General features: G+C 37.1%; 1 protein-coding gene across 4 annotated transcripts in view; it reads left to right on the forward strand.

The window, feature by feature from the left end:
- Positions 1-24,010, forward strand: part of ASAP2 (ArfGAP with SH3 domain, ankyrin repeat and PH domain 2) — an 84,457-nt gene extending 60,447 nt beyond the window's left edge. For 2 of the 4 annotated variants that reach the window (XM_063150812.1, XM_063150815.1), the window contains 14 exons: positions 1,108-1,241; positions 1,976-2,070; positions 3,770-3,959; positions 4,385-4,470; positions 4,670-4,785; positions 5,236-5,303; positions 6,113-6,226; positions 8,988-9,243; positions 11,643-11,804; positions 12,674-12,842; positions 14,165-14,232; positions 15,881-15,990; positions 19,625-19,747; positions 21,367-24,010. In XM_063150812.1, the coding sequence (XP_063006882.1) occupies positions 1,108-1,241; positions 1,976-2,070; positions 3,770-3,959; positions 4,385-4,470; positions 4,670-4,785; positions 5,236-5,303; positions 6,113-6,226; positions 8,988-9,243; positions 11,643-11,804; positions 12,674-12,842; positions 14,165-14,232; positions 15,881-15,990; positions 19,625-19,747; positions 21,367-21,441 (1,766 nt within the window). In that variant the 3' untranslated portion in view covers positions 21,442-24,010. The remainder of the gene's footprint in view (positions 1-1,107; positions 1,242-1,975; positions 2,071-3,769; positions 3,960-4,384; positions 4,471-4,669; positions 4,786-5,235; positions 5,304-6,112; positions 6,227-8,987; positions 9,244-11,642; positions 11,805-12,673; positions 12,843-14,164; positions 14,233-15,880; positions 15,991-19,624; positions 19,748-21,366) is intronic. The other 2 variants (XM_063150813.1, XM_063150814.1) reach the window with 2 other exon arrangements.
- Positions 24,011-24,212: the final 202 nt, after the last annotated feature.

Genomic DNA, 24,212 nt, shown 5'->3' on the forward strand with positions numbered 1-24,212 from the left:
TGCTAATTGTAGCTTTTGCTTACATAAATCAAATGAACTTACATAAAATATGGGTTAATAATGTAAGATTTAGGTAAAACTGAGCAGCCATAAGTTACTTGAACATTTTTTAATACACCTTTTTTCTTTCTATTTTAATCATGTTTGACTAAGTGAGACAGGGAATATGTCTAAGGCTATACCCATTTTGAAAAGAATGCTCCTGCTGACTGTGGTTTGCAGTGTTGGTTTTCTTCATCAATGAATTTCTGCTTTAACCCTCTTCAAATTATTTTTAAGATGCTGCTGTTTCTTGTGTTCTTTTATGTTGCAGGGGCACTGCAGGACTTGGGGGTTTTTGATGTAAAAGTGTAGCTGCAAACATCTGCTGGGGTGCTGTGTGCACTTGACAAATTGATAGTTACTTCCAGCAATAAGTACTGTATGGGGCTATGGGAAGAGTCAAGCCTGCTGTCTTACAAAGGACAGTGCAAATGGCAACTGACAAACCTTTATCAAACAAATTACTTGCTAAGCTGTCTAAATCTTCAGAAATGAGTTATTTGGCTGGAAGATGAGGGAATGATGTAGTAAATGCAAAATACCAGGAGAAAAGACTTTCAAGGGCTATGAAAGGAGAGGGATGAGCCTTAATGTCTTTGAAGTAGTTGAGTGAGAATCTTGTAGTGTGGGCTGTGTGTGCACTTCTGAATCACTTCTGCTTCACGTGGTTGAAAGTCAATATTTGAAGTACAAAAGAACCCCAACCTGTAAATGTTGTTATTTCAGTTTAAACTGCACCTGTATTCCCAGTTGAGAGTATGACACCCTTATATTGGTGGTGGGAAAATGCAGTTCCTGAAAGTTGTTTGAAGAATGACAAACTGGAGTGGTTAACGGGCTCCCTTGGGTAGCAATGTCTTTCACAAAAATAAAAATTCTCTTCACTTCTCTCAGCATTAAAAAAGTCCTGGATTTTTTTCCTGGTAGAGAAAATGTAAAAACATAAATTAACAAAAAAAAATCTACAAGAATCTTATTTTACAGAATTTCATTTTTGTATTCTACATTTTCTAGATAAATAATTGCATGAATAAATTTTAATTCTGTGGGTGCCTTCTGTTACAGATCCTACCTGGCTTTCAACAAATTTGGGAATTTTAACTTGCATTGAATGCTCAGGAATCCATAGAGAACTTGGTGTTCATTATTCCAGAATGCAGTCACTTACATTAGATGTGCTGGGAACATCTGAACTTCTGGTAATCAAATTGCTTTTATTAACTAAAAAATAGTACTGTCAAATACTTCTAACACAAGTATATTTTTTGTCACTTTAGCAAGCTGTTCTCATCCTGAAGTTGTCTCTGTATAAACACAATTTAAGAAAGCTTAATTTTTTAAGTTTATTGGAACCTTGTGGAACATAGTGTCCTACTGTAAACTTTTTCTTATCTTAGAACTCAAATTAGTAGAGGCTTAATATTTTTTTTGTATTTTCAAATCTTTTTATCCTGAGTTGCCTTTTAGAAGAACACAGCTGTTTGGCATATTAATGTGCTTCAGATTAAAAATTGGAGGGCTTCACAAATACTTAACCCATTAATTATTTAGCAGTATTTTAGAAGACCACTTTTAATCCCCAAAGGAAAAAAATGTATTCAGCTTTGCTGCACAAAGAAGTTACCACTTATCAGCTGTTTTATGACAGTTCATATGTGTGTTCTTACCCAGCACAGAGTATTTGCATTTATTGTAAGAACTGGTGTCTTAATGGATTATTCTGCAGTTATTTGTTCATGTACTAAATCTCAGTTGAAAATTCACATCCAAAAAAAGTCCCCAATGTGTTTGTTGTTGCTGACATAGCAGCAGGCCAAGGAACCAGAAATAAGAGGTCCCAACTCTCATTTTCCCTTGTTCTCCCCTTGTTGTGTCTGTGGCTAATAACTGAACACATTTATTAATTGAACTGTGGGATTTTGTTTTTTAACAGCTTGCAAAGAATATTGGGAATGCTGGATTTAATGAGATTATGGAATTCTGTCTTCCAGTTGATGAGGTGGTCAAACCTAATCCAAGCAGTGATATGTAAGTAAAGAACTACTACTTCTGAGAAAGGCAGGCATTCAATTTAATATTGCTAAGGGGCTGTGCCATTATGGTTTGCACTGGCAGGCCATGGAAGATGTGTACTATCTTATTTATGATCTTATAGCTGAGGAGTAAACCTTTCTTCTGATGCTTTGCATGTCTGTTTTATTGAGGTTTATCTGGCTGTAGCTACTCTAATAGTAGATATTAGAGTAGCTAGATATTCCTTACTATCTTACCAACTCCTTGAATCGTGGTTTGTGGGAAAGAAACAAATTAACTGTGACTTGTTGGGAACCTTAAAGTCATACAAGGATAGGGATTAAAACCAAAGCAATTAATTTTGTGCTATTTGAAAACAAAATAAATATTGTAAAGAAGTGCACATTTACTTGAAAGATACAGAAAGGCATTTAGAAACTACACCTAGGACCGAAGTCCGTGTGGAATGGAGACAGAACATTTAACTGAATTCCTCGAAAGCTCTGAACAGGGATGGCAGAGATACAGCAAGGACAGCTGCCTACTTGGCTGGATACTGCTCATCATGAAAGAGCCAGTAAACAATGCAGAAACAAACCCAGAAGAATTGGCTCTGGATGAAGCTAATTTTACATTAGTTGTATTTTTAGCTTTCTGACAAAACCAGTGTTAAACAAGGCAGTTTAGATAATTTTGGACTACTACTATCAATAATAATGCAGAGTATTAGTATTAATAATTTAAATTACTAAAAATTTTACCATATGCTGAATCAATATAATAAGAACACTTCTAAAAATTTATATTTAAAAAGATAATTTCATTTGATACCTCAAAAATTATCAAAATTTGGGCTATTTTGTTGAAATGAGAACCTGATTACTATCAAATGCTTTATGAACAAGAGTCATTCATTGATTCAATTTGTTATTATTTATTGGGTTTTTTTTTACTTGTTGCCCATTACATAGTATCTAGATGATGTGGTATGACTTTGTCAATTGTCTTCAGTGCAATGCTGTGTTCATCCCAAGAGCTGCTAAGAGCTGTCTTTGGGAGGCAAGCAAACTCCTGTCTTGGAGTGATGGGAAGAGGAGTAGATGTGTTACTGGGCATCTGCAGCAGAAGTGATAACTTGTGCTGAGTCAGGTGGACTAAGTTTTCATCTTGGTTTGGAAATGTTGCTAAAAGTTGTGGTGAAGAGTTTAAAACACATCCTCCCTGTTACAGTTGTGGTGAAGAGTTTAAAAAACATACTCACTCCTGTGAATTCAAATTCAAGGCGTGGATAGTGGTGTGCAGAGGTATAAGATAGATTTTTTTTTTTTTTTTTTTTGTATCCCATGCCTTCCAGCCCTTTCCATCCCCTCCTTGTGTAGGAGTACCAAGTCAGGTAAACATAAACCTGCAAGGCAGCATAAACCAACATTATGAAGCTTTGATGTATCTTCTGTACATAGAGCTGGATAGTCTTGATCTCAACATCATCGTAGAGTTTGGGGGGAGAAATTTGTGGTCCATCTTCATACTGGATATTTGATTCATTTTCTCTAACTACATTTCATACTTGAAATATGAGACTGCATGGTTACATGCATATTTAAAAAGAAAAATTATCATAATGAAGGATTTCAAATGACTTGCATGTATTTATGGAAATGATAATATATATCTTCAGCTGAAAGTTATAGAAGTAAATCACATTCAATTTCAGGAATGCAAGAAAAGATTACATTACTGCCAAGTATATTGAAAGAAAATATGCAAGGAAGAAGCATGCAGACAATGCAGCTAAATTGCACGCTCTTTGTGAAGCAGTGAAATCAAGAGACATTCTTGGATTAGTTCAAGTGTATGCTGATGGGGTGGATCTCACAGAAAAAATTCCACTGGCCAATGGTCATGTAAGTGTTGTAAATTTTATTAAACAAGTTGTTGTAAGTGCAGTATGCATTCATTAATTAAAAATTATTTGAAATAATATCGGAAACACTGTTCTGAATGTATGTAATTTTAATGATGTAATTTAACAATAAAAAAAGAAGAGACTAAATAGTTTAATCTAAAATTGTTTCCAAGTACTATCTTATTTTAAATGTATTAAAACATTAAATATTAAAGCATTCAATAATCCATTAGTTTTCAACCCATTTATTTATTTATTTACTTTAAAGGAACAAAAGGGACACAGTAAGTCTTCACAGATGTTTTAATGGTAGCACGTTTGAATATTTTGAAGTTACATGTTTATTTGATTTAATTAATGTCTTACTAAAATTTCTTATTCAGAAGAAGAAGAAACAAATATCATTTTTCATTTTATTCTTAGGAGCAAGATGAAACAGCACTGCACCTTGCTGTTAGATCAGTTGATCGAACATCCCTTCACATAGTTGACTTTTTAGTGCAGAACAGGTAAGTATGGAAAGCTAAATATTGACATTGCTTTTATGTAAAGTAATATAAATGCTAAATAAATACAATTACTAAAGTACTAAAGCTGTATTTGCAAATGTAATTTTATTCTTTGAAAATCTTCTGATGAGAGTAACTTAATAATATAGATGAGGAAACTTCTGTTTAATTACCTTTCTTCTTTCTTGTACTCCAAAAGTGGCAATCTAGATAAGCAGACCTGTAAAGGTAGCACAGCCCTGCATTACTGCTGTCTAACAGACAACGTTGAGTGCCTCAAACTGCTGCTGAGAGGGAAGGCTTCTATTGAAATAGGTAAAAGGGTAATGTGTACTTCAATTTCCTATTTGTCATTGCTTCAGATAACAAACAGTGAAGTTGGAATAAGTGCATTTTCTCCTCCATTGTTTATCATAATTCTGTAAATCTTCATTATTAGAGAATCAGTATTCACTGTTTATTTCAAGTATAACATTGACCTATATATTACACTAAGTTTTTAAACAGGTTTAGATTTTTAATTGCTATTTTGTTGTCAAGTTATATACTGCCATTTCATGGCTATCATTCATATGTATATATGGCATCTTGAATTGCTACTGCTTGTCATGTTCTGAGGGTTGATATGACTGGACCTACCTATAAAAGAAAGAGATGAGTTTTCAAGTGTGTTGCTCTGGTACTTTATTATGCAGGTTTGTCTTTAGTAATGGACATGTTATAGTGACATCTCTCATCATGCATTTCTTTTTTTGCTGTAAATAGCAAATGAAGCAGGAGAGACACCACTTGATATAGCTAAACGTTTAAAACATACTCACTGTGAAGAATTGGTGAGTATTGTGTCATTCTGTGTGTGCATTTCATGTCTGATCATTTAACAGTTTGCAGCTGAATATTCAGTGACTCTATTCCAGATGCAATAGTGATGTAGTAGAAACAGTTATGTCCTCAGAAATGGTCATATGCTTATATAAAGTTATATGCTTTTAAGAAGAAAACAATATTTTGCTTCAGATGCAAGGGAGTGGTAGAGTCACCTTTCTTGGAGGTATTCAGAAATGGTATTCAGAAATATTCATAGATAGGGCTATGGTTTAGTGGCGGATGTGGCAGTTCTGGGTTCATGGCTGGATATTAAAGGTCTTTTCCAATGTAAATGATTCTATGAATTGAAGTGTCTGACATCTCCTTTAAATCTAATTACTAAAGTACTTTTTATGAGTGAAGGCCTTGATGAAGGCAATTGTCTTGTTGCCCAGAGAAGTTGTGGATGCCCCATTGTATTAGGGGGATCAAAGCTTCTTAATAAGTCACTCGGATTCAAGGAAACTGCCATTGCAGTTAATTTCTTTGAATTGCAGTTTCTAAATCAGAGCAAATACAATGTGGTGCTTCTTATCACAAAATGGAGAATGGATCTACAATGGTTAATGAAATGTCTAGTTACTTTTGATTTATTTGTGTTGTATTTGGTAACACAGCATAATTTCAATTTACTTCAGCGCAATTCAATTTACTTTCCAGATTGCTGAAATCAAGATTCTTCCTATTTGTGGACTTTGTTTGCTTTTAAATATGTTGTTTTAAAATAAGTACTGCCCATAATATAAGTGTCAACGGTCATCTTTTTTTTCCTTAGCTTACTCAAGCACTGTCTGGAAGATTTAATTCTCATGTTCATGTAGAATATGAATGGCGGTTACTTCATGAAGATCTGGATGAAAGTGATGATGATGTGGATGAAAAGCTACAGGTTTGTATCAATATTATTTTTCAGTACACATGCATGTGTAAGTGTGGTGTTCATAATTATTTCAATAACTTAGCTTTTACTATAGGTGTGATGACACTGTGAAATAAATCTCTGTAGTAAAATGCAGTAGCTTAAATTTGTGTTTCTGGAATTATAGTTGGTCTTCTTTTTCCTCTTAAAAAATGACCATATGGTCCCAAATTATTAGCCATGTGTTATATATTCTTTTCAATCAAGTTAATAGTTGGTTTCAATATATCAGGAATATTTAGATCTGCTGATTGTGAAGCAGATCCAACATGAACTGGGAAAATTGCCTTTACTATGGAAGGCACCTCACACTATCTCCTCATGTTTGTAAAATATCTCTGGCTCTAACTTTAAAACAGTTTATGCAGTGTTTTGTCTTCAGCTGAACCTGTACATTAAATAAGCTTCATCCATTAACAGCAGGGTAGGGTCTTAATTCTGAATCTTCACATATAAAATAATTTTTCATTTTCATGCTTTTCAAATGTGAAATGTCTAGTGGAGTTGTGGTACTTTCAGGTCTAGAATCACAGAATGGTTGGGGTTGGAAGTCTAACCTCCCTGTTACACCAGGATACCTGGAGCCAGTTGCCCAGGACCATATCCAGATGGCTTGAATGATGGTCATATTGCAAAACATTTCAATAGCACAGAAAGTTCATTGCATTTTCAAAATTTAATTTCTGAAATCTGTGAGCTGCTAGATCCACTTCTTCTGCATGAGCATACTCTATCCTCATATTTATGTACTCCTATGTATTTTATCACCCTCCAGATAATAGCAATAGTAATGATGATCATTTTGATAAAACAAATTGAAACCTTTAGAGGTCTCGTGTTTTCCAAGTGTAAAAGTTTTTGGTTATTTACAAATGCTAATCCATTTCTGGCATGATCTAGATTTGTTTTTTGATCTGTTCTTGTCCTTCACTTTCTTCATTGTTGCCAGTTGCCTTCTGCAGTAAGTGAGGTTTTTTTTTTGGCTAGTCCCTGAGTTCCATTTCATATAGGAAGATGTCTGCTACTCAACAGTGTGGCTAAAATTATGAAGCTCCTATTTCACTGCCCACTCTTAGTAAGTTTATACTCCAAAGACTTGTGAAAGGAGATTAAAGACTATTAATCACAGAGTCCCAGTGTCTGTGATTACTTTGTTCACGTGGGTGAATACTCTTCTTGCTTAGGATCACATCAGAGTTTTGTTTTTAAATGTCAAGCTATTGGATGTATTTTGCTGGTAAGACAACTGAATAGATTTTGTAATCTATGTCAGAAGAGGTCATGTCTGAAGTTTAAGTTATTTTAGTCCAGAATATTTAATATATGAGAGACTCTAACCTAAAAGAAGGTTAAGATAATTCAACTGGTTTCTGCTGTTGTTGTACACCATGGCTGCCTGGTCCTGCCTCAGCTTTTGCCTCCACTCTGGCACACATTTGTCCCTGTACTGAACTGCTTCAGTTTGGTGAAGTTTGAGCCAGTGAAAAGCTGAATCATAAACATGAAAAAGAACTTCTGCTGGTTTAGAAAGCGAAAGAAGGTGTGGGCTGAAACAAGTCCCAGAACTAGGACAGTGGAGAGGTCAGGGAAGGGAGAGTGTCAGCCAGTGAGGAGTGAGGCTGCTAAGCCGAAGCAAGGGTAGGGACTATAATGTACATAATTCTGATAAATCTTGGAGTTATAATGCTGTGCTATAACAGATCAAAAGGCCCTACATGATGAATCCAGAAGTAATCACTGAATGTATTCAGAGGAAAATCAATGGCTTGTTAGTGATACTGTTGATGTAAATCTTTATTCTGCCTAAATGCTATTACTGTAAATTGTTATTTTAATTTCATACAGACAATATGTCAGTATGGCATGTTTATCTAGCACTATTTCTGAAGGTATATTTATACTGTCTGGGCTGTGAATTGTTAAAGTCCATTGCTGTACTAGCCATATGAATTTGTAACTCCAGCTATTTTAATTATCATTTGATAATAGTAATGACTATGCTTGCTGTTGAAACAGGAGGAATAATGCTAAGTGCAGAGGATTGCTGTAAATCTCAAAACCAGCTAATCAGATAGAATTTGATAATGTGTGTAGGATGAGCAATATTCCATCCCAGCTGCCAATTAAAGAAATCTCCCAAACTTATCCAGTAATACTAGTGAGATAAAAAGAGTTTAAGAGAAGTTTTGGCTACTCATTTGTTGTAGGCTGAGCTACAGGTAGAATACTTAGATGAAATCTTGTCTGGGTCATGGGATCATGATCATTCATTTGGGATTTAGCTCTGCTGGACTTCAGATGAGGCTTAGGACCTACAGTTATTTATTTAGTTTTGAAAATACTGCTGGATGTTTTGATGCAGGAAAACTTTATTTGATCCAGCCTGAAAATCTATTCTGGTTATCTGTAGAAGTATAGTCTTGTGTGTATAGGGATACAGTGGTATCCTGTAGCAGTGCACTACAGAAGAAATGAAAATATATCAATAGTTTGGAAGTGCAATTCACCTTAAATCTTTTGTTGTTGTTGTTAGGGTGCATTGTTAGGGTGCACAGTTTTTTTGCCTTGAAGAGGGCAGAATGTGGGTTTTAGGTTATGTATTAAAAGCAACAGAAATGCATTTTAGACACCATTTTTTCTTTCTAGAAACGAATAACTTTCTATTAACTAATACATAAAATAAATGCAAGTAATGTGATATCAATGAGTACTTTTTTTTATTGTGTTAAAGCAACCCAGTCCCAACCGGAGAGAGGACAGGCCTGTCAGCTTCTACCAGCTTGGATCAAACCAACTTCAGCCTAATGTAGCATCCTTGGCAAGAGATGCAGCAAACATTGCTAAGGACAAGCAAAGAGGATTTATGCCAAGTATATTACAGAATGAAACATATGGAGCAATACTCAGTGGCAGTCCACCTCCCATGCAGCCTGCAGTACCTGTTACAAGTAGTGCACCTCCTCTACCTCCAAGGAATATTGGCAAAGGTACTAGAAAATATAATTGTACATTAGAAGAATACCATCATAGCTTTAAAAAAAAAGAGAAAAAAATAGGTTTTCTCTTATTTAGCACAGGTAAGTATTGGCCTCATTTTACATCTTTGACGTGAATCTACATAACATCTTCTGAGTTTGATTATAGGGTATACCTGCAAGGCAGTACACAGTTTTGTTTGGGAAAACAATACTCAGATAACCTCACCAGAGTTAAACCATTTATTAAAAGGATGGCTGCAGTCAATGTAGCTCATCAATTTTTTTGTTATATTCAATCTTTTCATACTTCTGTTTCTTGAAGGCGTCATTGTCAGGGTTCACTGTAAAGATAAAATTTCAATAGTATTTGTCTGCCATGAAGCTTTGTTTCAGACCTCAGAAAATGGAGAGTGTATGTAGAGCATGAGATTTTAACCTTGCAAATTCTTCTCTTAATAAATACATGCTTCAGGGTTGTTGAAACAGAAGTGTAAGTGTCATGATGTGGAAAACTGGATGATTTTAGCGACCTGATAGCTGACTGAAAACACAGCTGCCAATTACTGGTTGTCCCTAGATCATTAGAACAGTGTAAAAGTATGTGTCTCATCCTGATTCAGAGGATTGTGTGCTTGCAAAATCTACCATTAAAGCTGGTGCTGTGAACTTCATTCTTATCTTCATATGTAATCTGTTTGCATCACAGTAAAGAAACATAGAGAAATCTGAATAGGTCCTCTTAGTACAGGTCATATTCAATGTGTTTCATTGTTGTAATACCTTTATTATCCACCATCTTTCATGGAGGCTAAATTTATGTATTCAATTCAAGAAAAGTTACTATTAAACAGATGGTTTTTTATGTGCTGTATTTGGGCTCCCTAAGAGGAGATATGATCAGGAAACGTTCTGGGCACACATGGGTGACTTCTGCCTTTGGGAGCACTTTGCAGAGGTCAGAATGCAGAACTCCATGCACCAGTGATTGTGCCTGAGATGGCAAACTGATCTTCTGTGTAATATGAAAAGTCAGTTATGGAATGGCTGCATAAAGCGGGCAGAAAAACTGAGAACAGAAAAGTCTGGTTTTGGGTTACTTGGAAAGGGTAGGATGGGACTGGGGGAACTTTAGTTACATGTAAAACCTAACCAAGGCAGGATTACTTTGACATTTCACATGAAGTCTAAGCTTAATATCAACAATAGACAACATTTTTTCACTTGGTGGAAAGTAATATTTTCCCCGCCAAACAGGAAAATTGACTCAAGGAGCTTGCCTGGTTTGTTTAACTGTTAGATTCTATCTCTGAATTAGTAAAAAATTGAATAGTTAAAGAGACTGTTTTATCCTTTGATATTATTTTAATCATGGCCAACCATACAATTTGCCCTTGATTAAATGACACATTTCAAGAAGTGTCATTTTAATTTCATTCCCAACCCCAAACTTCTTGGCATCACTGTAATATAACTCATGCCATGAAGGCAATGCTGCCTGCCTATGATTATTAGCTCATATTCTTTACTCTAGCACTGTATTAGCCTATTAATTTATATACTTAGTTAAAAGCTATAATAGTGTCATTGACCATAGCTTCTTCTCAATTGCTGATGTTGGTAATGTTTTACTTATGGTGTATTATTGCTCTTTTGTCCTCATAGCTTTAGGCTGTTTTCCAAATCTTCTGAGCCTTTTATGCTTTTCCCTGCAACCTAGTATTTGTTCATACCTTACTCTGTTTCATCTTTTCTTAATATGATATTCATGTGCTGAGTAGGGAGAAATGGTATAATATGTGCAAAATACTTGCTTTATAAAGAAAGCCTGTAGACTGTTTTATGAAAAGAGGAGGCAGCTCTTCAGAATGAAGTAATTTAAGAGGCTCTGAAGAAGTCCTTTGTGACTGTTTCACAACTAGTTATTATAGCTTCTTGCTTGAGTGAAATTCAGGTTTACAGTTTTATTTCTAAGCCAAAATTGATGTTTCACTTTGAGTCAGCAATGTGCTCATGCTTGTGGAAGAGTGAGGTCCTTTTCTTGCAGTATCTGAGAAAATTACAGTTATCAGTCAGGGATTAAAGAAGATAGCAAGATGTGCCTTCTGCCTTCTTACTGAGAAGGTATTGATATATTTCAAGTATTGATACATTTTAAAGTAATGACTGGAGACAATTTTTGTTTAGGTAAAGTGTTAGAAGTTTCTGGATGATTTTTTTCTGTAATTTTTAACACCAGACTGACTTCTGCTCTGGCATTCCATCAGGATGCAGTGACTATAGTTGATGCATATAGAGTTGCTGAATATAGTGGTCTATCCACACCATTTCTGAAAGCACAGGTGTGAATATTAACACTTTGTGCTTAGGGTAAGTAATAATAATAATGCAGTATTTTCCTCTCTTTTTAGTTCAGCCTTCAGTTCTTGGCAGTGGTATTCAGACAATTTCTTCATCTAATGCAATGTGGAAGACAAATTCTTTAGGAGTGGAAAGTATAAGCAGGCAGAGGTCTTCATCAGATCCACCAGCTATTCATCCCCCTGTGCCGCCATTGCGTGTAACATCTACAAGTATGTTTCCACTTTCCTCTGTTCTCCCTTCTACTGTATCTAATCACAGTTGGCTTATTTTTCCATTTCCACAACTCATATTTCCTCTTTTGGTGACTGTAGCTTTGGCCTATCGTTCCCATCCAGTAACAAACTATGTTCTCTGATGCTCCAGTGAGTACTGTGTGGTGTAGTGCAGGGTCAGCAGGAAGCACCATCTAGCACTACAGCTAAAGAGCTCATCATTTCATGTGTATATATATATATATATATACTTTTTGTGATGCATTTCTCACCAGTTGTGAAGGTGAGTGTTACATGTAGGCTTGGGGCTGTGTCTCCACGTTGTGCTTGATTCTTGCAGACCACTGGAATGCAAAAGGATGTTTTAATTCATTGCCAGCTGCTGTTTTGGTGGTTTTAAGAATTTGGTAACAATTTTAATTAATTGCTAAACCTAGTCTGCTGTTAGTTGTGAATCACAACAAGATTTTAAGAAAAGATGTTCCTCTAAATAAAATTTGTCAGATATTACTCACCTGGTTATTTTTCCATAAAACACAGACTGAAGGCATTGACTGGACAAATAATATTAGCACTTTAAAACAATGTATTCTGATCTACTGTTTTCAAGAATGTGACTGACTTCAGTAAGAATTTTCTTTGCTTGCACTTTAATGCTTGAATAAATATAAGTGCTTGTGAGGTCTCCAGCTTTGACTAGGTGAAACAAAAGGTAAACCATTTTCCAGAGGTCCTCCTTTCATTACATGTAGTAAAGCATTTTTCTTGCATACGTCCTGTAACAGGGGAACCTGTAATGAGAACCCAAGAAATGAAAAGGTAAATAGAAATTTAATTTCATGTTTCTGTCTAACTTTCCTATATAGATGTACTTTCTCCAGCACCACCACCTCCAGTGGCAAAGACAGCCAGCATTATAGAAGCTCTGAACCAGCAATCAAAACAGCAGCCAGCTCCTCCACAAAACAAGCCAACCCCACCACCACTGCCTCCACAACCTCCTAGCAGAATCTCTCAGAGAAAGCCTATTTCTGGGTAACTGATGTCATTTTAATCTTTAATATACTTCATCATTTTTAGTAACTTAATATATCTATAACATGCAATCATCAATAAAGCATGCATGCTTTTGCCAATGATGTGTTCATGTGGGAATGAACAGAAGGCAGATGCTAAGGATGTAGATGATTACTACAGTAATCAAGGATTACTACAGTAAAAACAAGACAGCCTATTGATTTAAGGTTATCTGAATATCTCCAGAACACCTTGCTATGATGGAGATAAAAAACCATAAAAGATATTCAATTCCTTATTCTCATCTAGTAACAAATAGGAGATAATGGGACCTAATGTCTGATTGTGCCATTTACTGTTCACATGATTTGTATAAGTTCTGTTCCATTGAATCTTTCCATTTGTGGCAGAAGTAGAGAGACCCGGAAAAGAAAAAAAAAACCTTCTAAATTTGCAGAAAAATAAGTTAGGAAGCACATATGCACTAGAAAACAGGATCATATCCAAACCATCCTTGAGAAACTGAAGGAGTAGTCAAGGGAAAAGAAGGGTGTCATTCTTAGTAATTAAGAACAATCAACTACAGGGATGAAGCATGGAGAACAGCAGAGTGTGGGTAAGCAAAAGTCCTTAGAAGAAGGATATGTAAGGACATTGTAAGTAAGGCAGATGGCCTAGTGCTGTTGGGGAAGAGTTAAAGAATATAGTTTTCCTTAGCCTGCAAACTATAGGAATTAATTCTCTCAACTGTCTCAACACTAGTGGTGCCTCAGCAGGACTGCTGTGTTTAACTTGGGGCATTGCAGTAAAATGAAATACTGAGGTGGGAGCCAGGGGAGATCAATAAGGTAATGAGAAGTCTGGAAAATAGGGCTTTTGAGCAAATTTTGGAAGAAATAAGGTTCCATTTCCAAATTGGGACTGAAAGATGAAAGCAGTCTTGACCCTTAAGCTCCTTTCTAGCCCTTTTTTTCCATGTGCCATACCTAAAAGGTAGACACAAATTGTGGAAACTTTCTATAATGTACAGACTAATATGGATGCATAATTTTAAGAAAAAAATAAAATAACAGTGAAAGGAACTTCAAATCTCAGAAAAAGACATGAATTGTAATAATCAAACCTGTGTTATTTTTCTGCCTTTTTAAAAATTAGGTGCAACTTTCAATTCACTTAATCAGAAATACAGAAGAAAATAGTACTTTTAAAAGCAAAATAGCTGTCACCAGATTTTACTGAAGACAGGCCAAGACTTTTATAATTTGGAAAGTACTCTGTATTACTGCTTTTCAAGTTCCTGTTTGTTTCTGAAATAGACCAATTTCTTACTTTCTGCATAGGACTGAGAAGTCATCTGGCTTAACTAACAAAGGGCAGACCAGAGGACTTGGGTCTCTACAACAACCTGGTAATTGTGGTTTAGAGATTTATTTTATTATAATTAAGCTGTCATAACAATCAAAGGGAGAGTGTGGGTTTGTTGAGGTTTTCTTTAATCTGTTCATTTACCCTACACATTTAAATATAATCAGTGCCAACATTCTTCTTGTTTCTCTTTGTGATTGTGTAGGCCCTGATGCCTCAAGTTCTTTAGTGTGAGCAGAGCTATGGGCCACATAAAGTCAATAATGGGACTATGTAATAAATATAATCACAGAATGGTTGGTGTTGGGAGGGACCTCTGCAGGGTATCAGGTCTAACCCCTTCCTCAAGAAGGGTCAGCAAAAGTGGGTCGCCCAGAACTGTGCCCAGAGGATGGAGGCTCCACAACCTCTCTGGGCAGCGTGTCCCCGTGCTGTGTCACCCTCACACTGACAAAGTGTTTCCTGATGTTCAGATAGAGGCTCCTGTGTTTCAGTTTGTGTCCACTACCTTTGGTCCTGCTTTTCAGCCAGGTGGCCACCAACATATATTGGTGTGTGGCCTGTTTGTCCCCAGGTGCAGAACTTTGTACTTCATTGCTCCAGATTCTCTCCTGGTGTCTGGACCAGGTTTCCTGAAGACCTGTCTTGCTAGTAAAGGCTAAGGCCAAGAGGGCATTCAGTAGCTCAGCCTTTTCCTTGTACTTTGTAACCAGTATCTCATCTTCAACAATGGGTCCACATATTCTCTAATTTTCCTTTTGTTACCTATGGATTTATAGAAGCCCTTCTTGTTATCTTTGAATTCCTTGCCAGATTCAATTCCAGCTAGGCTTTAGCTTTCCTAACCTTGCCTCGAAACCCACTCAAACAAAGGATGCATTTTGAATATTTTTGTTTGCACTATTGTTTGCATATGTCATAAACAAGGTGTCAGATACACATTTTAGAATGGAAAAATGTGTTTCTGGCTAGAAAATCCAGAGCTTACGTAGTGCCACTTTTAATTATATTGCAGATTGGTATCGCTCTTTTCATGGTAATAAACAGAGTACATTTTTCAGAGTTCATTATTCATTTTGTGGTTTTTGCTGTTCAAAGTAACTACTACTTTGGGACATGACAATAATGCAATCTCCATAAAATCTCTACAGTGAAATTTGTGCAGATTCTGTGGTGGTTGTAGTAGAATTTCTCCTACCTTGTTTGCCCTTATTTTATATTCATTTGTTATTACTATGATTCTTTTTCATTTTCTCTTGACATGTCCCAGAGGAATTTGCTAATGGCTATCTGCCATCTGTGGCAGGAGTCTCCTGTGAAGGATACAGCACCCTGATAATGATGGTCTTTACTAGGAAGGAAAGGTTATAACAGCATGCAGTCTGTAGTGAAGGAAAGGGGGAACAGGTTATTTGGTTCTGCCCTCATCTATTTTATCTATCTTAGCATATCTGCACTGTTTAATGTCTTAGGTAGTTGTCTTTGGGAAAAGTGGCCTTTTTGGTGAGGAAAAGGATAGAATTCTGTTCCATTATTTAGAAAGAACCAGTAAAAATTAAATACTCATGGGATATAAAATTATTTATATACTTTTAAGAATAATTGGTTTGGTTTCAATTGGTACCATCACTCTTCCTTTTTTTTGGAAGCATGCCTAGTATTCTAGTATTTACTTGGTTTATTTACCTTAGCAGGAGAGTCATCTTCTGTATGTGACATTCCAGGAACACAGACTGGTTCTACAGCAAATACTTTGGCACAAATCCAGCCACCAGCACCAATGCCAAGGAAATCACAAATAGTAAGTACAAAATGTGGCGTTTGATTTTATTCATCTGCATTCTATCAAACACACTGTAGACATGATAGTGTGTCCTGCCATGGTAAAAGTGTGAGAGCCATGAAACATAAAAGGCCTGTATGGTTGACCTACTGGAGATAGATAAGCATTAGGAGTTAGTGACTTGTAGATGAGCTTGGTGAGTCACTTGTAACATGTGGCTTCATTCCCAGTCTTCAGTGAAGTAAGTTATAAGGGAACTCTTGTGCTTTTATAATGGACAGTTGTTCATGTAGGTAGGTGAAATGACTTCAAACAAGACTAGCAGGAGTCAAGCTCAAAACAAAAGAAACTGTTTTTTTGTGCTGTCAATTCTCAGCATTCACCTAGTGACAGGAGAGAAATCTCTTGGTAAGCATTTCCCCAGCAGAAGATGGTTAATTCTATATTTTTCTTCTCTACCCTCCCCCAGCCTTACAGTGACTATTAGAAAAGAGATACTGGATTTAGATTGACTCTTGATCTGATTGTGTGGCCTTTTTATACTCTTACTTTTTATTTTTAATCTAGAGCCATGAGTGGTAACACATATTAGTGTCAGTACCTGTAATCTTATACTGGTGTAGATAAAGGGATGTATTTCCAGATGTCAGTGGAGCTGTACATTATGTGTAGTTAACTTGGTCTTTAGTTTTGCTTCAATTTTATGTTGTTTTCTTGTGTGATAGATGTAAAAGATCCATATGCTTGATCCTGACAGTACATCTCTGCAGGAAGCAAATCACAATATGTGGAGCCCATACATTTCTGAGGTGTTGTGTGTGACTGGGTCTGGGCAGTGTCACACATTCTGTGCAGGAGTGTGCTTCAGTAGTAAATAATGAGCAGAGAGGTAGGAGATATGCTGTTCCAGGCTCTGCAATGGTCTTGTTAATGGCTTGTAATAAAAACACCTGCTTCCTTCACTCCCTGGTGTGTCTCCCTTCAACCATTTTTCCTTAACCATGTCCACTGAAATAGCAGCTCTCCAGGACAGAGTTGGGTGTGTTTGTGTGCATAGCCTGCCAATTGGTCTTGGGCACACAGAGCCCCTGTTACCTGTTTCTCATCTGATAATGATGAGAAGCCTCAGAGGCATCACCTTGCATTAGTTGGGAGTATAAAATTTTCTGGTTTCTTGCTTCCCCCACTCTTGTTCAACTAAGTTACTGTCTGCTGTCTGTCTTGCATTAAAATAACTTTCATTTTTTAGGCCACAAAAAATTAAATGGTCTAAGGAGTGTAAATTGCTTATGTTGTCATATTAACTTTGTGAAGCTACTGGACTCTGATCTTAATTTCTGTTGTGTGTGCTGGGATTCAAGGGTAAGCACTGGTTACATCCTTCCAGCATATCTGAAACAGCTCCTAACGTGACTTTCTGTAGAAATTGAAGTTGTAGCTTTTTTTTTTGTTTGTTTGTTTTTTAATAGGACAGAATGATTTAGCTATGAAGGAATGGGCTGTGCTGGCTAGTTTTGGGGTCAGTGTCTTCAATGTTTAATATTAATTGCACATAGTAGGAAGAACATATCTGACTCTCCAGCTCTCTCTAGGTCTTCATTAAGGTGGATTCTGTCACTGAGCAAATCAGCTGGGTGATTTTCTTCTGTCATAGGACTGAGAACTAAGGGAAAACCTGGCTCAGGAGTGTGTGCTAGTTAAGATGCTTTAGCTAAATTAATCTAGCTAAAGCATCTTAGCTGAGATTTAGTCAAGGGCCCCTCAGCTAAAGAGCTTTAGCTAGATCAGTCTAGCTAAAGTTCTTTGGCTAAATTGCTCCATTTAGCCTTATACTCCTGGCTTTTTTGCTATGTCTTTACCCTGCCAGGGAATCCAGAGGCCAGCCCAAGTTTAGAAAATGAATGCAGAAATGCTCCTTGAGTAAAGAAAAGGCAGGTCTAGGTGTACATGCACATTTAGCCAGTGGCTTATCTCCCACACAGTGCATTTACCCAATAGCCTGTTTATCAGGTGGAAATTCCTGATTGACCTTTTGATTTCTTTTTTTCCCTCAATGTGATGTTTAGATTTTTGAAACCATTTTGTAGATACATGGGAAATTTCCCTAGAAGATTTTATTCCTCTGGGAATGAGATCTATTTTAATTTCCTTGCCTTCTAAAGAACAAGAAATACCTGTAATTTCTGCATTTTGAAGTTAGCCATTATATCACTGTTGTACTGATGTGAAGCTTTTCCCTTTTGACCTAAAAGGTGGTTGTGGTTCAGACTGTCATTTGTCTGAGAGGGAGAGTCTGGAAAAATTGCTGTGCTGCAGTGCCAGGCTGGCAGCTCCCAGGGATGAGAGAGCCTCAGGCTGTGTCTGCCCTGGGCAGGCCACAGCTTTATTTCTATTAGAATTTATACTAGACAATTTATGCTAGAATGCAAATGAGGAACATAATGCTTCTAGAGGAACATAAAAATAATGCTGCCTCCATCCTGCCCCATCCACATTCCCTCTTTTCTCTGCATGGTGCTCAGCTCTAGCACAATGGCACAGTAAGAGACTGTTGGGCAGTTCTGTCCTCAGCAGAGCATTTTGCTGGTGGAGAAAATGAGAGTTGTAAATGAGGAGTCTTGTTCCTTTTCATCTGTCTGCTCCATGGCTGACCTAACTAGAGACTGGGACCAGGCACTGGGGGAACTCCAGTATGGTGATGAGGCCATCTTTTCCTCATGCCATGTGGAACTTCTGTCCCTAACAGCACTGCATTAACAGCCATCTCTGACCTAAATGGCACTCACCCCTCTGCTCTGACACTTTGGGGTAGAAAGGGGAGATTTTTGTTCCCTGTGGCTGGGAAAAGGGTGGACTCATGGTGGAAAGCTTTACACTCTGCCTCCAGCCCTTGAGCCTCTTCACTTGTTGGGTTGTTCTGCACGGAAATGCTGTGTAGGCAGCTTTATTGTTGGTCTGCAACAGAGAATGAGGAGGCTGAAAAGAAATGCAGCAGCATACTGGCTTGCACTGGAAAAGGTGTGAGATGAAGAAAACCAGAGTGAAACAATTTTGATATCACTTTGCCCAGAACATAGCTAGGACTGAGTCCCACTGCCATACTGGAATATTGCCTCTCCTTACTAAACTCTACCTTTGAAAGAGCTGCCAAAAGACTCTGTGGCTGGCAGTCCTCAGAGCACTGCTGGGAGGCAGAGTATATTTTGGTGGGTTCTTACACTACTGAAATGGGTTTAACAAATTAAGAAGGAACATACTGGCAGGTGGCTCAGGCCTCCCTCTGATAATGCTGCTGCTGTTACATTTGCACAGATTTTGATCACCCCGTCTTCTGAGCAAAATCATGCTCACTGCAGTGATGTAGAGCTCTGAAGACAGAGGGTGACTCCTCTGTAGGTTTGGGTGAGCCAAAATGGAGAATTTCTTAGGGAAACATGGCCTGTGTTATTGGCACAGTGATTCCAAAAAGCTTTGGGTGGTGCCAGATTCAGCCTGAAGCATAAGCACCCAGCATAAAAGGTATAGCTGAACTCTAACCTATGAAAAACAGCAGTTGGAAGCAGTTCTGAAACTTTCTTTAAAAAACTCCAAGTTCTACTCTATTTTGTGCTGTATTATTTACCTTCAGGATTGTTTTTTTTTTTCATTTCAGTCCAAAACTAAACCCAAGAGAGTAAAAGCAATTTACAACTGTGTAGCAGATAACCCAGATGAGCTGACTTTTGCAGAGGGAGATATTATTGTAGTTGATGGTGAAGAAGATCAGGAGTGGTGGGTGAGTATTTTGCATTTTTTGTCAACACACTTTGAAAGCAAGAAATTAAATCTTAGAGGTTGGTACTCACTTTGGAAGATCCCCTGCTGGGTTTCCAAATAATGAGAATAGTTTCATCTCATGGAAACTGGAGATGAAATTTCAAAAGTCAAACTTCAGACAAGCTTTTAGCTTTTCTCATTCACAGAAAAAGAAAGAAAAAAAAAGGAAATCTGATTAGTAGGGCTCACAATACACTGGGGACATGGTCTCCACGATCCAGAAAATTTTTGGCAGAGTTCCAGCAATTTAAGAATCTGCTATTGCAGGTGCTATGTAGTGGGTTTCTGTCCTGGTTTGGGACAAACTTGGAAGGGAACTTCCAAAGGGATGTTCCCTAGAGGGCAGAATTCAGTGGCCCTTCCCCCCACCTGTTTGGGAGCTAAACCTCCTTCAAGAAAAGTGGAAAAAACTGTTTATTTAACAAGCAAAGTACTCACGGACATGAAAAAATGAATAATATTAAGCAATGGAACCTGTCATTTTTCTGAGGAGATGGCAAATTCAGGGTCCTTTTTGTGGGGTGTGACTCTGCTCACTCAGTCTCTCATCAGTCCCTCCTGCTCTGTAAATGCAGCATCCCAGGCCCCGGTGGGCCACAGGCGTGAGCTCCCCGTGTTTTTCTGGGTTTTTGGTCCGAAGCAGGGCTGAACAGTTCCAAGAAAAAGAAAAGCCACAGTCCAGGGAACTTGTCTTCCTCAGCTAGCTAAAAACTAACTACAAGCAAAGGAGAGCTCTGTCCCACTCACTGTCTGTGCTGCAAACAGCAAGCACTGAGAGAGAGAGAGCTGAAGCTCTTATCTCTGTGTTTTGAATACAGTCTCCTTTGACATTCCACCAATTCTTCTTCTGCCTCCCTTAGCACTCAGATCTAGTTGTAAAGGTGCAGAACTTATTTCTGGGCTAAACAGATGGATGGGGGTACAAATACAATACAGCATCCTAAAGTCACCCCAGGACAGCATCAGAGAGCTTTGTATTGTCCTCAGTCTTCAGATGACTAGGACTGGGACTAGGACTGAGTCTATTTGAGCTGGGAAACCATCTCAAGTTTTTACATTCCAGAGTCTTACTGGCTTAAGCAAAATCTTGGAAATTATTGTACATGAAAACACTTGCCTTAATCTGTTAGCTAGTGAAGAACAGAGCTTCAGATTGCATCTAAATTGACAATAATGCTGTATAAATAGAAGTAGGTTAATCTAAAACCTGAAACTGTTGAAGCTTGATTCATCCTTTTGCCTCACAGTGATGGTTAGAGGAGCAACACAACAGAGGCCAAACGTGGGCTGCCAGGCATTACAGATTGCACTGGGATTATGCAGCAGTGGTACTGCAGTAAGATGATGTATATTCAAAGAACTGGATAGAACTTGCATTTAACAAAAACCCAATGTACAGCTGAAAAATAGGCACTCTGTAGGACTGAATTTTCCTATTGGCAGAAGAAAACTAGCACTACTACAGAAAAGATTTGGTGGGAGGCTTATGCTACAGGCAGGAAGGTCACTGGTATTCATTTTGGTGATACTGAAATGTCATTACAAGATTTAACTTGAAAAATATCTGCACTCTTTCAGATTGGTCATATTGATGGAGATCCCAGTCGGAAAGGAGCTTTCCCTGTATCATTTGTGCACTTTATTGTTGACTAAATTGCTACTGATAAGTGGAGACATTTCTCATTTCCAGCAGTCACAGAAATAAGTTTTGTTGTATTTCATTTCACCTACCTATCCGCAGCCACCTTGCCAGAGCACTGCCCAAGTCCTAGGTACTGTAGCTTACTTTTTTATTGCCATTGTTCTGGTTTGGGGACTTTTAAACTTTTTTCTACGTGAAAATTTCTCATAAGCAGTTTACACTTTTAAATAAAAACAATTCTTCCTGTATTTTTCAAGGTGAACTGAAAAGCTTTAACAATCAAAATCCACATGTCTGAATATCACAACATTATGAATGTTCTTATCGCTCAATTCACTGTAATTTTAATCTCCCTTTTGTAACATGACAGTACAACAGTTCAGTGTTGCTTCCCCAGTTAAAGAAATTGTGTGTGCATCTACCAGGGCAGTGAACTTATCTAGTTCTTGACACCATTTGAAGTGCTGGAACCAAAACATGCAAGCTGCTCTGTAGTTCTGAAATGGACTCATTTCATAGCTTGCCATACTGGCTGTCATCAAGGATGCCAACAGTTGCAGAAGAAATTGTTTTAATTATGTGTCTTTGGCCAGATGAAAGTGAAAAAGTACTTCAGTTTACCACAGGAGAAACTTCTTTCTTTCAGAATGGATGTAGATATTTGCTTAAAGTTATCTGAAATCTGTGTTAGTCGTTGAACTTTCTAGTTCTAATTTTGTGAGCTTGAGACTGTTTTGTTTTTCTATGCTGCATGTGTGTAGAACCTGTTTTTTGAATGTTCTTTATGTATGTTACATCCATTTTGGTCATTTAATGTGACTACTGCTGGTTAACTAAACTATGGCAATATTAATGAGTTACTACATTAACTCAAGGATTTGAAAACTGCACTTCCTGAAATGTACTTAACTAAGATGATGGATTGCAGAACATTTCTTACACTTGTCTCATTATAGCATTAAGACTTTTTTTTAAAATTCTTGAATTTTCTTTAAATCATCCAGCAATGTGTTCACAGAGAGAACATACTTGGTGGAACATGTAGGTAATTATCCTTGGTCAATAAGATGGCTGACACCTCACGAGTTCACTACGTTATGTTCTGGTTTATGAAATTTGCGTGCCACTACCTTGCAAACAATGATAGTTTGCCAACTCACTCTGTATTTATATAGAATACCCACATATATGGTAGCTACACTGTTGTTAAACTTGTTTTGCTGATTTGTGTACAAAAGCTAGGCCATGGATAGTTCCCAGGTGGTTGATGGAATTTAAAACACCAATACAGATCTGACATCATTTTGATGTTTGTGTATTGTGAAATTGTACCAGGTTTTGCTTATGCTACAGGAAACAACTGAGGCATAGGATACAGAAAATCAATGTCTAGGTCACATTGGCTTTGATCACGTTATGTGAACATTGTATCTCTAGATTTATCAAGAGAGCTTTGAATTTCTGGTAAATGGTGCTTAAATTGGCCATTTCACATTGGAAGGAATGGAAAACAGGCCACCACCACATCTGTGCTTATTTGGATGAGAACCACGTTGCAGAAATGCTGGAAGAGCAACACTGATCTCAGCCTGTATCACCCTTCCTGAATGGTACCGTTGGTTGATGCCTCGGGCGCGTGGGTACAGCCACGTAGATGTGTAACTTTCACTTCCTAGATGCTGTTGCTGCAGTATAAATGGGGAACAAACTGGAATGTTTCAAGATATTTTTATTGCAAGTTGAAGCAAATTAGTCTGTATTTTCAAAGTTCCCAGTAAAATGATAGAGTAATAGTTTAGCACTACGGTTTTATTCACTTACTGATGCGTTCAGTTTGCAACACTATTTTGTATGTTTCTATCCCTGATAGAGTCTAGAGAGTAAATGGGCATATTATTTTGCACAGATCTCCTAATGTACAGTATTTTTAACACAGAATCTTATAGTGTATGTAACAATTCGTAACATTAAAAAATGATACAAATTTCCCTTGAGTTCTGCTAGAAGAGGAATAGAATAAAATGTCACAACTTTGTTCATCGGTCACTTAAAGACCAGGAAACTTATAGACTACAATTTAATAGCACTAACAGTGCAGACAGGTAAAATCCCAAGGACCAATAAAGAGCAGCTAAGCAAAATTTATCCCTTGATTTTCTGAGTTTCTCAAAAGGTTTTCTCCTCTGGCAGAGAAAAATGAAATTCTAGAGCCTGTAGATATCTATTTATAATATAAAATTAAGAATTTTAAGTCCAAAATGTTGGCATATTTCATACAACTTTTCAAATCTGATTCAAAAAATCTGTTAATAGATAGACTATTAGGTTGCTGTGTTAACTGTTTAAAAAGGAGCAAGTGACACTTAAAATGCAGCTTAGAATGCTATGAGATGTATAATATTCAATTCAGTTGTTTTTATTTTGTTTAGTTGCAGAGCAACTGTATATATTGTATAACCTAAAATCAACTCTTATTTTCAATGTCCTGGATGCAGTGATTTATAATTAGAGCATGATTAATAAATTTTACTCTTGTTAACCAGTCAAATGTCTGGAAAAATAAAACTACTTTTAAAATCACTTTTTCTGCTTCTCTTCTGTTCCTTTGTATTGCTTATGCAATATTGTTCTTTTTAATGTATAAAAATGACAAATACAAGCAAGTATCACTTGAGGAAAAAATGTATTTCTTATGAACTTTAGTTGAACAGAAAAACTGTAGATGGCACATCTGAGATTAAATTAGAGGGGTAAAGCACCAAATAATTCCATCTTACCATTT

Source organism: Melospiza melodia, chromosome 3 (assembly GCF_035770615.1).
Source record: "Melospiza melodia melodia isolate bMelMel2 chromosome 3, bMelMel2.pri, whole genome shotgun sequence".
Taxonomy (NCBI): Eukaryota; Metazoa; Chordata; class Aves; order Passeriformes; family Passerellidae; genus Melospiza; species Melospiza melodia.